Below are 15377 nucleotides of genomic sequence, written 5' to 3'. Positions count from 1 at the left end.
TAAATAATTATTTTTCCTGCACAATGGGTATTCATGGAAATGTATCGAATGGTGACATGGGTATTGTGGATAATGAGCGCATTCATGAAACTTATGTATCGTGACATCCCTAGTGTAGTCAAATGAAATTGATATTTGGTCAAGTTGATTTGAAAGATTACTGGACCTGTGTCCATTGGAGTTTTGTACAATTTTCAACCCCGCATCTCACCACAGAGTCCCTCATGACAAGTCAAGCTTTACAACACTTTCACAACAGTTCCATCGAAACACAGACAGGTAGCCAAACAAGTATAACATCGTCCAAACCACTGGAGGTTGTTTCCATGGAAACGGTTGCCGGTAACGAAGTGGAGATACATCCGTCCAGCAATTTCCCAGGGGAGATGTCATACACGTCTTGTCTGGTCTGTGGGGATCGAGCGTCAGGGTATCACTACTCCGTGTTCTCATGCGAGGGTTGCAAGGGCTTTTTCAAGAGGACTGTTCAAAAAAATTTAACGTATTGCTGCAAGGAAGGCGGCACCTGTGAAATCAACAAATATACTCGAAACAGCTGTCAAGCGTGCCGCTTTAACAAGTGCCTTCAGATGGGGATGAAGCGAGAAGGTTTGTGTCTGGAAAAATATTTTGGTCCCTGAGGTAATTTGGGGGGAAAAGAGAAACATCTCTGCCAAAAAAAATTATATTTTGCAATCAAATTTTGTAAATTTTGCAATCAAATTTTTGTAAATTTTGGAAACAATTCTGCAAATTTTGCAGCTTAGTCTTTGGTAATTTCAATATGTTCCTGGTATTTGTATCGTGGCAGGTATTTTTCTTATTAACTTAAGTCCGGTGAGAATGGCTAAATGAATGGAATCTCACTATCTCAAATAATCATTTATAACTCTCACAGCATCAAAAAACATGATACAATTGCAGACAGACATGCACTTTTGCTAAGCAACGATACAAAAGTTGACATCAATCAAAGACAAAATGCATTTAGTTAACCACTTCTTAAAAGCTGCATTTATAAAAAGCCCTCAAATTAATTATTTGGAATGACTGAATCAATACCATTGCCCGGTATTCTCCGGTTGGTCAAGTAAGTGTCCATGTTAAACTTTACAGTAGCCAGACCTCCAGATAAGATTTAGCTCATGTGGGTACTGTACCCACTGTATTTTTTTGGAGTGGGTATTATGAATGTTGAGTGGGTATTTCATTTTCCGTTACCCACTGCTTTCTAATATGTGCTTATTTCAGTCATTTTACTCACCTAAGTATTATGTCATTGAGTAAGTTTACTAAGCAGGTATGTTCTGCCTTATGTCATACCTAATCAAAACCAACTTAAATATAATGGAAATCACTCATCCTATACTGACAGTACAACACTTGCCCTATACTAACAGTACAACTTGATAGCAATCGATGTCATTTTCATACCCAAGCGATTTTTATAAATATATTCCGTACGCACTTGTTTTAAACTTTTTGCGTATCTAACATTTTAAATGCGTAATTGGTACGCAACAATTATTTTTCAATGCGTAAATGGGAATTTTCTATGCGTATTTTACCCGGATACGCAGCTTATCTGGGCCTCTGAGTAGTGCCAAACTATTGAAAACATTTTGATCTATGTATTTTGATGATGAAATAAAAATGCAATTGCTGCCAATGGCTAAAGATTATTTGCAAACGAAACCAAATTGTTATTTGTGGTCAATAGGGATGCCACGATACATCAAAGGATTCGATGCGTCAATTCTTGTTCTAAGATGATACAATTATCGATACATTCAAAACTGTATCGAGCTTTAGTTTTGAAAGTATCGGTTTAAATGTTTATGTATTGTTTACATTTTGCAATTGTATCTTGTGTTTTTGACGTTATGAGAGTTATAAATAATTATTTTTCCTGCACAATGGGTATCGTGAAATGTATCGAATGGTGACATGGGTATTGTGATACGTAGCGATTCATGAAACTTATGTATCGTGACATCCCTAGTGGTCAAATGAAATTGATATTTGGTCAAGTTGATTTGGAAAGATTACTGGACCTGTGTCCATTGGAGTTTTGTACAATTTTCAACCCCCGCAAATAATGACTCAATGATTATTCATTTCAGTAAACCTATGCAGCTTTTACATCATTAAAAACAACTCTCACGTCACTAGTTAAAATTCGCAGTGAACTGAAATATGTTATGGTTAAATGCTAAGTCCTGCAAGTAATGCACACGAGTAATTTTCTGCAAAATAGGCAAATTTCTTGACCAAGTAAGCAGAGGTACAGATAAGCTGCGTATCGGCATAAATTACGCAAATATATGTGAAAACTCAATTCCTTAAGTCTATTGCGTACAAGTACACTTGAAATTTTGTAAATACACAATAAAAATTTGATCTTACATGCGACTCACAAAAATGTCAAATCTTAGCTTGTGGTACCAATGGATAGATAAAATAACTGAAGTATATGGAGAGGTTCTATTTCAGCACATGAACTTGGCAACTTGCAGTCTTTCTTATTGTTTCTCTGTTTGCAGATCAAATCTAAATAACAAACACGTAAACAACATTTAAACGTTATTATATTTTTACAGTTAATGGCAAATAGGTGAATCAAGCTGTCAAAATCATATCTCACCGTACTCACTACTTAAATTCGGGAATACAACCTCCTCCCTTCAGGCCGCCGCTACGAAGTTCCAATTGTGAAAACTAAGAGAGCCCGTACATCCTTTATTCCAAGTACCATATCTCTCTTAAACAAATGTGAAGATACCTAAATCAAAGAATTTATGTAAATATGTTTGGTATCTCTCTGATGTGTCAGTAGCTCTGCTGATGTAACACAAATTCCTGAAAAGGCATTAAAGTATTATTCTATTCTATTCTATTCTAAACAAATATATTCGCATTTTTTCATTTTTTTTGACATTTTTAACATTAATTAAGCCTATTGTGTATGTTGTTCAGCTGTCCGAGAAGACCGATCTCCTGGAGGAAAGCATAGATTAAAACGACGTATGGATGAGACGTCTCCCCTTGTTATGTCTGATGGCCTCATTGGATTTCCACAAGGGCAGAGAAAGGAGTTCATTGATCCTCTGGTGGAAAGTCTGATCGAAGCAGGGCCAGACGTGATTCCCAAATATGAAGGTGAGTTTGTTAATTCCAGTGCCGGGTGAATTGTGTGTGACCTCCATTTGAGGAGATCTGCCATTCTGTATCAGTATGACCGCCAACATCTTTAAAGGGCCACTGATCCAGAGTGATTAATGTTTCCAGCCAACAGTCTAATTATGAAACCTTGCTGCACACTGGTCAGCCCCTGCTCCCTCGACCGTGATGGACGTGGGGACCCTGCTACTGTCCGCCTTGGCAGAATTTCTTCAACCAAATCAGTGGGACATTAGGAAGGGTGGATGCCATCAGATGCCGTTATTTGAAATTATCCCTGGTAGTTCTTGTCTGATTGTAATAAAGTATCCCAGCAGTGTAGGCTTTTACAGATTTTCAAATGTTCGATGGTATAGTGACTGGTCCAATTTGATCCTATTTCTGTGTTTTTACCTCGATATTTAATCATGTAAAAATATGATGTCTATTACGTATTGCGTATTGCTATGATATCAAAACACACATTTGATATATTTGAATCCATAAACTAAACAACCCCACTTTGCCATTGCAAACAATTTTACTTAGGTACATAGGTATATACAGTTTTTAACTAAGTTACATATGTACACAGCAAATGCTTATATATATTCCTTATGTAACAATGAAGTTCCGTTCATATCCTCAAAACAGTGTCGGCCCATAAGGATTTTTTTCAGGCAATCAAACTTGCATGCAATACTACGATTACTACTCTCTTGCTGTAACCCTTGTTTGGTGGTAAACGTACACATGTTATTTGTCATCATTCACTTGATGGTCAGTTAATGAATTTATAACAGGTATAATTGGTGATAACACCACTCAGATTACCCGACAAAGGTTCCCATTTGGCATTTCTTGTGTCTGGAGTAAATACTCATCATTACAAATTGAGGTCTGATGTGGCAAATGTATTACATCTTATGTAATATGCGCATGGAAGTGCATTAAGAGGAGTTATCAGCTGAGTTACAAAACAAACATCGATCAAAGGATTAACCGATAACACGCTGATTGATTAATTGCTTTTATCCTGCACAGCAGATCGTTGTAAAAACAATGTCCTTCCTTCAAAAAGATTAACCGCCAATACATTGATTGATTACTCATTATTGGCTAACTAAATTACTTTTTTAAAGAATGTCGGACATCATGCAATGGGGAACATTCCTGGAGTTGTGCCCCCTTGCCCCCTTGGAGCGCTGCGGTAGTTACGGTCCAACAGTAGATGTCACTCTGATACTGGCCTGCCTATCGGCCAAGCCTAAACTTAAGTCGACATTAAACCTACTTTTAACTCTGTGGTTCTTATATTACGAATTACGGAATCTGGAAGTTGTCCTGACTGACGACTGTTGTCAAAGCACGAAGAACTAGCGTGTCTGGGCGAAAAATAATGCTAATAGAACGGTACTGCAGTTATTGTAATATTGACTTTTCTCGGGAATTTCTTATTGAGTAGTTGCTTTGTAAATTCGTCAAACCATTTACTTCCCATTATGTCACATTACGCAGAGCATTAATGCGGTCGTAATAGTTGTTAGAACATAGGATTAGTGTACACTGAAATTAGCGTTACACAAATAACGTTAGCGCTGACCTGATTACGCGCACAACATAAGTGCTTCAGTTTTCGTTCACGTAAACAACCTATTCTCATAGCCTAACGCTTTGGGATGCAATGGAAAGAGGAAATGCTATGGCAACGGGTCGTTTTCGAAATAATTTAAACAAATCATTTTCATCGAATGAACGACTCGCTGACAGTGTGTTCAACAAAATATATTACACACATTCACACGTTAAATAAGCTCATAACTTCCGGTTTATAGTATCTACATACATATTTAAGGACCGTTCATAATTAATGGGGTGGGTGTTGGTGATGATTTTTATGGAGAAGCATGTACAATGTGAATGACCTCCCTACAATTCATGTACAAAGTAAGTGACACCCCTTTTGCATACGTCATATTCAAAATCAATTAAACTCACCCCCACCCCATAAGTTTAAGCATAATCTTTTTTATGTACAAATTTGCTTTTCCCCCCCCCCTCTAGTACACGTGTACAAAATTGATGATCTCTACAGTACAGTAAATTGGCATATTGCTTGCACAATATATTTCTAAGTATCATTTGGGACCCCACCCCAATCTGTACCATTTTTAAAGGCTGTCTCTTCTCAACACAAATAACCAGTATCTAAATGATAGATCACATTTTGAAAACACAAGAATATTATTTGAAATTGTGTTTCAGGTGTTTTCAAATAATGTAACTAAGCATGAGTGAATTACTGAAATATTTTAAACACATTGAACCATTACTGTAGGTCTGAACTATCTGATGCCAGAAGCAAGGCGGTATCGGGTACATTGTCTTTTAAGGTGGGAGCCTTTTAAATTTGAATACAAATATTCCACATTTGTTATTCCAGCGTGTGTGAAGGGTTTGCAAATTACATCAAGGCTCATCACAATTATAATGGACTCACAGTGTCAGTGAACACAGTGTGTATTTGAAATACTGAAACAAGGAATAATTTAGCTTTTGAATGGTAGTCTAAATGGTACAATTGAGATTCTACAATACTTACGATTATTCTCATGTGTCAATTATCATCAGACAAAAATCAACAAAGTCTGTGTTGTAATTTCAGTTTTTATTGTTCAACATATTATATTCTGCATGTATGGACATTAATAAATATAGACACACATACAGTAAAAAATTATCTCCTTTGAAGAACCTTGATTAACACTTACATCAGATGCATGTTGATGTTTTCCACACTGACAATCATACTGTCAATATTGCTGTACAGATAATTTAGGTGACATGCATATGCACCAAAAATGGAAGTACAACAGTGAAGTCTAAATATTTTGACAGTCCTGTGTAAATGAAAATTGCTGCAGCACTAAGCATAATAGTTAGTACTGGAAGCACTGCATGTTTGTCTCTGTGTTGATATACAGTTACTTTCATATTTGGCCTGTGCCCAGTCTGGAGAGAAAAATGTTTGGCTCAATATTCTTGCCATCAAAATCATCATGGGTGATTGTTTCCTCCCCAGCGACCTCACTGATGTTACATTCAACATCACAAGTATCCACCAGCATTAAGTGGGTCAGCTGATACAGTCCAGGGAAAGAATTGGTCGTACAGCATCTGTTTTTCTCTGTTGCCTCAGACGTGTTCATCCTGGAAAACATCAGTGGAGTATTACTATCCAAACTGATACAGGGTAATATTATCTTATGACAGCCAGTTATGAGAAAATGTATCATTATCAGATTTAAGTTACTATTGTAGAGAAAGACATGTCACATAATGAACATATTCATTCCGATAGGTCGAAGGTGGAAATCATTATTCTTAACAAATGTTTCAACTATGGAGAAGCATAATTTAAATATGCTGACATTTTTTTTCCTTCTCTGATTGGCATTTAGAAGTTGGTGTGATGAACAACAAGGAGAGTTCTATGGATATACAACTTCTTTAATATAATATGAGCGACATTGTGGTGTAGCTACTAACACCGTTATCAAGCAAGTAACTCTCTTTGTTAATTGTTTTTTCTGATACAAAGATGTGTTCAACAAGTACACCAGACATTATTCAGACAAATTCATACCAAAAGTAAAACAAACACTAACATGTAGCATGTGTATTCTGGAATCACCTGGGCCTCATCTTTGTGGACAACAGGCACCTGTAGGGAGATGTAATATGATGCATTAAAGAGAACAAGTCAATTGTATATTAGTATTCTTGGTAAACTTTAATTCAACAATGAAGGGAACAAAGGTGTTATTGTCAAACATAAACAACTTTGCAAACATGTATATAATGATGCTAACTTGCTTTTTAAAAGCAAGAACCAAATGAAAGTTAACCCACAGGTTCACATGAAAATTTACTTGTGAAATGCCAATTACCCTAAAACACTGAAAATAATAAAAAATGGGTTCCAATTTACGATTTACTTGCCTACTCTACCTACCTGTCATCAGGAGATATAAGCATATGTGAAAATATCACATACATTAGAATTTTAAGTAAATTACTCTATGTAACTCAGTGTCAAACTGACAACTGTATTTAAGATGCATGACCAGGTGTTGTATGAGAGAAGACAAGCAGGTAAAATCAACAGGCCATATCAAGTGATGAATGCTTTGCTAAGATATAATTGAAATATAGTTGAAAATAAATTCAATAGATTAACTTGACATTAGAATGCAATAGCTGTGTTCAAGTACGGTGGAAAATTTTGAAACAATGTTAACAATGAATAAAGCCTTACTACTACAGAAACTGTTTTATCATGTTTATAGCTAATCTTTACTGGGGTGTCGATTTCAGACGATAACATCGGTGGCATTCTACAGATGGTGACGCCTTGGGCTGCACCCTTTGTAATGGGAAATGATTGTGTCCTGTAAGTTTTGATGATTACTACAGTGAGAGGCCCCTAATGTTTCGCGTGAAAAGTTTTGTACAGCATGTGTCCCTCTTAAGCAACACATTCTTTTCCCTGAATCGATTCAAAACCCCTGCTCGTAATTTCGGTTGGCTTGCACTTTAACTAAATTTGGCAAGGAGAATAACAATAACAACGTTTTCTTCAAACTGTAAAAGATACAAAATACGTGGTACTTACCGTAATTAGTTACAGTAACGAAATCGCCCTGTAAGAAGTGGAAACGGCACACAACACTGAGAGTGAGACCAGCGAGAGCTGACGGCTACCTCATAATGCTTTTGTTTCATTCGTCGCTACTCCGAATGATAGTCAACCACCACTTCAGCAGGTTTTGACCTCTTGGAGACGTCGAACCTCTATTGCAGCATCCCGAGGCACGGCAGCACGTTTCAGGCATCGTAATATTGCTGCGCATTTGAAATCGACCGTGCAACAAACTTTGAACGCCATCATTATGCCGGAAGTACACTTAGGACCGTAGTGATTGGCGCCATCTATTGGCGAAGCTGTAAAGGGAGATAACTGAGGAATGTTCCCCATTAGTTGCCAGGTGTGCTATCTTGGGTGACCAATGGGATACACCAATGTGAAAAACCTGAAACGATAGATCACTTTTCGCATATTAGACTGTTAAAAGACACATGACATGGAACAGGATACTTTGTCAGCTGCAGATGAATGGCACCTCATTCCTTTATGCTGATATTGATGGATACATTCCCCGAACAAGGTAATAGCCTGATATTGTTGCTATAACTTTAGTCTGTTTTAATATTAATATTTGCAGTTTGTTTTTATTTATTTGTTATGGCATTCAACAGAATCCTTTTTTTTTTGCCGGGAAGTGTAATGAGACAGACAACATACACTAGGTCGTACTTAGGGTGTGTGTGTGAAATATGATACACGTTGGCAATCTATAAGATGTCTAGACATTACAGTCATGTTATAAATTCACTGAGTATAAGCAGATCGTGTGCATTTTATTAAGTTTCAAACTGCATACAAATATGATAATAAACTAATTAGGATTATAAGACAAAATATAAAGACGTACATTGACTTCGCTATTTCAGTCCTAACATTTTTTACCACTGGCAGATGGTTAAACTTAAAATGTTTTCATTTGTTATCAAAATAATGCCATTTAATACAACATTCAGACTGACTAGTAGTGAACCCGAGCTCACAACTCTCCCCAGAAGATTCCCCATGTACTTAGTGAGCCTTACTTTCAAAACAATGCTATTATACCAGGCTTCTCACCAAATTCAAGGTCAAACTATTTCTTAAGTCAAATTCTACATCCATTTACAAAATCAACATAAGATTTTCGAGTAAAAAAGATTTCATCTTTGTAGATCAGTCTATACTTATACTATCAATTGGTCATGAGGGTGGCGCAGCAGAGGTAGTCATGAATTCTGGGACATCATCTGGGTACTCACCGGAGAAAAACAGTAACAAAAGCAACAACCAGTCCACGGAAATTGCATGTGTGACCTCTGTTTTAGGGGAACTGACCTCCATCCCCACCATATCATGTGTGACCTCTGTTTCAGGGGGCCGACCTCCACCCCAACCATATCATGTGTGACCTCTGTTCCAGGGGGGGTGACCGACCCCACCATATCATGTGTGACCTCTGTTTCAGGGGGGCCGACCCCCACCATATCATGTGTGACCTCTGTTTTCAGGGGTTTTAGGGGGTCTGACCTCCACCCCACCATATCATGTGTGACCTCTGTTTCAGGGGGGCTGACCTCCACCCCCACCATATCATGAGTGACCTCTGTTTCAGGGGCTGACCTCCACCCCCACCATATCATGTGTGACCTCTGTTTCAGGGGGCCGACCTCCACCCCCACCCATGTGTGACTTCTGTTTCACCACCACCCCCATCATATCATGTGTGACCTCTGTTTCAGGGGGCCGACCTCCACCCACCATGTCATGTGTTACCTCTGTTTCAGGAGGTCTGAGCTCAACCCCCACTGTATCGTGTGACCTCTGTTTCAGGAGGTCTGAGCTCCGCTCCCAACATATCATGTGTGACCTCTGTTTTAGGGGAACTGACCTCCACCCCCACCATAATTATCAGGGTCTTACCTCTGTTTTGGGTTTTTTTTTCGACCTCCAGGGGGTTGGTGGTGACCTCCACCCACACCATATCATGTGTGACCTCTGTTTTAGGGGGGCCGACCTCCACCCCCACCATATCATGTGTGGCCTCTGTTTCATAAGGGTCGACCTCCAGCCCCACCATATCATGTGTGATCTGTTTCAGGAGGACTGACCTCCAACCCACTGTATTATTTGTGACCTCTGTTTCAGGAGGTCTGACGGCTGGTATCAGCGTGAACGAGCTGATGCAGTGTGGGTACTCTGAACTAAAATACATCATCGAGTGGGCCAAGAAGGTACCAGGTCAGAAGGTACTAGTAATCAAAACTACACACATATATTGTTTGATCAGAAGATCGGGGTAAATATCTAGTAATCAAAACTACACACATTTATTGTTTGATGTGCCTTCCTGTTTGTGAGCTGAATGTTCATCACTGGTCAGATTTATTTACAGAGTTGCATATAGCTGGAATTTTATATCACTCTCACTATTGAAGCTGAATGTATCGCAATTTTGCAAGTCATATCACTTTGAAAAAGCAATTCATTTTGCACAAACCAAATAAAATGTTTGACAAAATGTATTGAAGACATTCTCTACTGAATTTCAATGTTGCCAGTACCCTGTAAATGATGCCCCGTCACCTAATCATCGAGACTAATGTTATTACAGTTTACATTTGGGTACAGTTGAGACGTTGATAATGGATGGCGGGATAGCCTAGTGGTTAAAGCAATCGCACATCATGCCAAAGACCCGGGTTAGATTCCCTACATTGATACAATGTGTGGAGCCCATTTCCGGTGTCCCCGGCGGATACTGATGTATTTTCTACAGTGTCATAATGACTATTTTACACCATATCACATGTCCAAACTTTTATGTGTATGCAAATATGCTTGTTCTGAGCTGAAATCGGTAGACTGGTTTTATGCTACAGTTTCAGTTCTGGTTGTATTTTGTTTTGTATAATTGTGTAGATATACCATTACATTGTGAGGCTGTTTGAGAGTATAGCTGAATACATCAAAGTGACTGTATCGACAGTGGGGTGTACGACAGTATTACTGAATACATCAAAGTGACTGTATCGACAGTGGGGTGTACGACAGTATTACTGAATACATCAAAGTGACTGTATCAACAGTGGGGTGTACGACAGTATTACTGAATACATCAAAGTGACTGTATCAACAGTGGGGTGTACAACAGTATTACTGAATACATCAAAGTGACTGTATCAACAGTGGGGTGTACAACAGTATTACTGAATACATCAAAGTGACTGTATCGACAGTGGGGTGTACGACAGTATAACTGAATACATCAAAGTGACTGTATCGACAGTGGGGAATACAACAGTATTACTGAATACATCAAAGTGACTGTATCGACAGTGGGGAATACAACAGTATTACTGAATACATCAAAGTGACTGTATCGACAGTGGGGAATACAACAGTATTACTGAATACATCAAAGTGACTGTATCGACAGTGGGGTGTACGACAGTATAACTGAATACATCAAAGTTACTGTATCAACAGTGGGGTGTACGACAGTATAACTGAATACATCAAAGTGACTGTGTGGACAGTTGGGTGTACGACAGTATAACTGAATTCATCACAGTGACTGTATCGACAGTGGGGTGTACGACAGTATTACTGAATACATGAAAGTGACTGTATCGACAGTGGGGTGTACGACAGTATAACTGAATACATCAAAGTGACTGTATCGACAGTTGGGTATACGACAGTATAACTGAATACATCAAAGTGACTGTATCGACAGTGGGGAATACAGCAGTATAACTGAATACATGAAAGTGACTGTATCGACAGTGGGGTGTACGACAGTATAACTGAATACATAAAAGTGACTGTATCGACAGTTGGGTGTACGACAGTATTACTGAATACATCAAAGTGACTGTGTGGACAGTGGGGTGTAGGACAATATAACTGAATACATCAAAGTGACTGTATCGACAGTGGGGTGTACGACAGTATAACTGAATACATCAAAGTGACTGTGTGGACAGTGGGGTGTACGACAGTATAGCTGAATACATCACAGTGACTGTGTGGACAGTGGGGTGTACGACAGTATAACTGAATACATCAAAGTGACTGTGTGGACAGTGGGGTGTACGACAGTATAACTAAATACATCAAAGTGACTGTATCGACAGTGGGGTGTACAACAGTATAACTGAATACATCAAAGTGACTGTATCGACAGTGGGGTGTACAACAGTATAACTGAATACATCAAAGTGACTGTATCGACAGTGGGGTGTACAGCAGTATAACTGAATACATCAAAGTGACTTTGTGGAGTGGGGTGTACGACAGTATAACTGAATACATCAAAGTGACTGTATCAACAGTGGGGTGTACGACAGTATAACTGAATACATCAAAGTGACTGTATCGACAGTGGGGTGTACAACAGTATAACTGAATACATCAAAGTGACTGTATCGACAGTGGAGTGTACAACAGTATAACTGAATTCATGAAAGTGACTGTGTGGACAGTGGGGTGTACGACAGTATAACTGAATACATCAAAGTGACTGTATCGACAGTGGAGTGTACGACAGTATAACTGAATACATCAAAGTGACTGTATCGACAGTGGGGTTTACTACAGTATAACTGAATACATCAAAGTGACTGTATCGACAGTGGGGTGTACAACAGTATAACTGAATACATCAAAGTCACTGTATCGACAGTGGGGTGTACAGCAGTATAACTGAATACATCAAAGTGACTGTGTGGACAGTGGGGTGTACGACAGTATAACTGAATACATCAAAGTGACTGTATCGACAGTGGGGTGTACAGCAGTATAACTGAATACATCAAAGTGACTGTGTGGACAGTGGGGTGTACGACAGTATAACTGAATACATCAAAGTGACTGTATCGACAGTTGGGTGTACAGCAGTATAACTGAATACATCAAAGTGACTGTATCAACAGTGGGGTGTACGACAGTATAACTGAATACATCAAAGTGACTGTATCCACAGTTGGGTGTACATCAGTATAACTGAATACATCAAAGTGACTGTATCGACAGTGGGGTGTAGGGCAGTATAACTGAATACATCAAAGTGACTGTGTGGACAGTGGGGTGTACGACAGTATAACTGAATTCATCACAGTGACTGTATCAACAGTGGGGTGTACGACAGTATAACTGAATACATCAAAGTGACTGTATCGACAGTTGGGTATACGACAGTATAACTGAATACATCAAAGTGACTGTATCGACAGTGGGGAATACAGCAGTATAACTGAATACATCAAAGTGACTGTATCGACAGTGGGGTGTACGACAGTATAACTGAATACATCAAAGTGACTGTATCGACAGTGGGGTGTACAACAGTGTAACTGAATACATCAAAGTGACTGTATCGACAGTGGGGTGTACAGCAGTATAACTGAATACATCAAAGTGACTTTGTGGAGTGGGGTGTACGACAGTATAACTGAATACATCAAAGTGACTGTATCAACAGTGGGGTGTACGACAGTATAACTGAATACATCAAAGTGACTGTATCGACAGTGGGGTGTACAACAGTATAACTGAATACATCAAAGTGACTGTATCGACAGTGGAGTGTACAACAGTATAACTGAATTCATGAAAGTGACTGTGTGGACAGTGGGGTGTACGACAGTATAACTGAATACATCAAAGTGACTGTATCGACAGTGGAGTGTACGACAGTATAACTGAATACATCAAAGTGACTGTATCGACAGTGGGGTGTACTACAGTATAACTGAATACATCAAAGTGACTGTATCGACAGTGGGGTGTACAACAGTATAACTGAATACATCAAAGTCACTGTATCGACAGTGGGGTGTACAGCAGTATAACTGAATACATCAAGTGACTGTGTGGACAGTGGGGTGTACGACAGTATAACTGAATACATCAAAGTGACTGTATCGACAGTGGGGTGTACAGCAGTATAACTGAATACATCAAAGTGACTGTGTGGACAGTGGGGTGTACGACAGTATAACTGAATACATCAAAGTGACTGTATCGACAGTGGGGTGTACAACAGTATAACTGAATACATCAAAGTGACTGTATCGACAGTTGGGTGTACAACAGTATAACTGAATACATCAAAGTGACTGTATCGACAGTGGGGTGTACAACAGTATAACTGAATACATCAAAGTGACTGTATCCACAGTTGGGTGTACATCAGTATAACTGAATACATCAAAGTGACTGTATCGACAGTGGGGTGTAGGGCAGTATAACTGAATACATCAAAGTGACTGTGTGGACAGTGGGGTGTAATGCGACAGTATAACTGAATTCATCACAGTGACTGTATCAACAGTGGGGTGTACGACAGTATAACTGAATACATCAAAGTGACTGTATCGACAGTTGGGTATATGCGACAGTATAACTGAATACATCAAAGTGACTGTATCGACAGTGGGGAATACAGCAGTATAACTGAATACATCAAAGTGACTGTATCGACAGTGGGGTGTACGACAGTATAACTGAATACATAAAAGTGACTGTATCGACAATTGGGTGTACGACAGTATTACTGAATACATCAAAGTGACTGTGTGGACAGTGGGGTGTAGGACAATATAACTGAATACATCAAAGTGACTGTATCGACAGTGGGGTGTACGACAGTATAACTGAATACATCAAAGTGACTGTGTGGACAGTGGGGTGTACGACAGTATAGCTGAATACATCACAGTGACTGTGTGGACAGTGGGGTGTACGACAGTATAACTGAATACATCAAAGTGACTGTGTGGACAGTGGGGTGTACGACAGTATAACTGAATACATCAAAGTGACTGTGTGGACAGTGGGGTGTACGACAGTATAACTGAATACATCAAAGTGACTGTATCGACAGTGGAGTGTACAACAGTATAACTGAATTCATCAAAGTGACTGTGTGGACAGTGGGGTGTACGACAGTATAACTGAATACATCAAAGTGACTGTATGGACAGTGGGGTGTACGACAGTATAGCTGAATACATCAAAGTGACTGTATCAACAGTGGGATGTACGACAGTATTACTGAATACATCAAAGTGACTGTATCGACAGTGGGGTGTACGACAGTATTACTGAATACATCAAAGTGACTATCGACAGTGGGGTGTACAACAGTATTACTGAATACATCAAAGTGACTGTATCAACAGTGGGGTGTACGACAGTATTACTGAATACATCAAAGTGACTGTATCGACAGTGGGGTGTACGACAGTATTACTGAATACATCAAAGTGACTGTATCAACAGTGGAGTGTACGACAGTATTACTGAATACATCAAAGTGACTGTGTGGACAGTGGGGTGTACGACAGTATTACTGAATACATCAAAGTGACTGTATCGACAGTGGGGAATACAGCAGTATAACTGAATACATCAAAGTGACTGTGTGGACAGTTGAGTGTACGACAGTATAACTGAATACATAAAAGTGACTGTATCGACAGTTTGGTGTACGACAGTATTACTGAATACATCAAAGTGACTGTGTGGA

The 15377-nt window shown here is 39.1% G+C and overlaps 1 protein-coding gene across 2 annotated transcripts in view; it reads left to right on the top strand.

Moving 5' to 3' along the window:
• The first annotated feature begins 211 nt into the window (after window positions 1-211).
• LOC124284271 (steroid hormone receptor ERR2-like) overlaps window positions 212-15377 on the top strand; it is a 40826-nt gene continuing 25660 nt past the window's right edge. For both annotated transcript variants that reach the window (XR_006900513.1, XM_046720347.1), the window contains exons 1-3: window positions 212-609; window positions 2977-3159; window positions 9992-10084. Coding sequence is in view for 1 of the 2 variants with exons in the window: in XM_046720347.1 (XP_046576303.1) it covers window positions 225-609; window positions 2977-3159; window positions 9992-10084 (661 nt within the window). In the remaining variant the exon portion in view is untranslated. The remainder of the gene's footprint in view (window positions 610-2976; window positions 3160-9991; window positions 10085-15377) is intronic.

The sequence above is a fragment of the Haliotis rubra genome, unplaced genomic scaffold (assembly GCF_003918875.1).
Source record: "Haliotis rubra isolate DU_JTF1 unplaced genomic scaffold, ASM391887v1 Scf332, whole genome shotgun sequence".
Taxonomy (NCBI): domain Eukaryota; kingdom Metazoa; phylum Mollusca; class Gastropoda; order Lepetellida; family Haliotidae; genus Haliotis; species Haliotis rubra.
The sequence above is the reverse complement of the archived record's forward strand: the minus strand, read 5'-3'. Positions and strand labels throughout refer to the sequence as shown.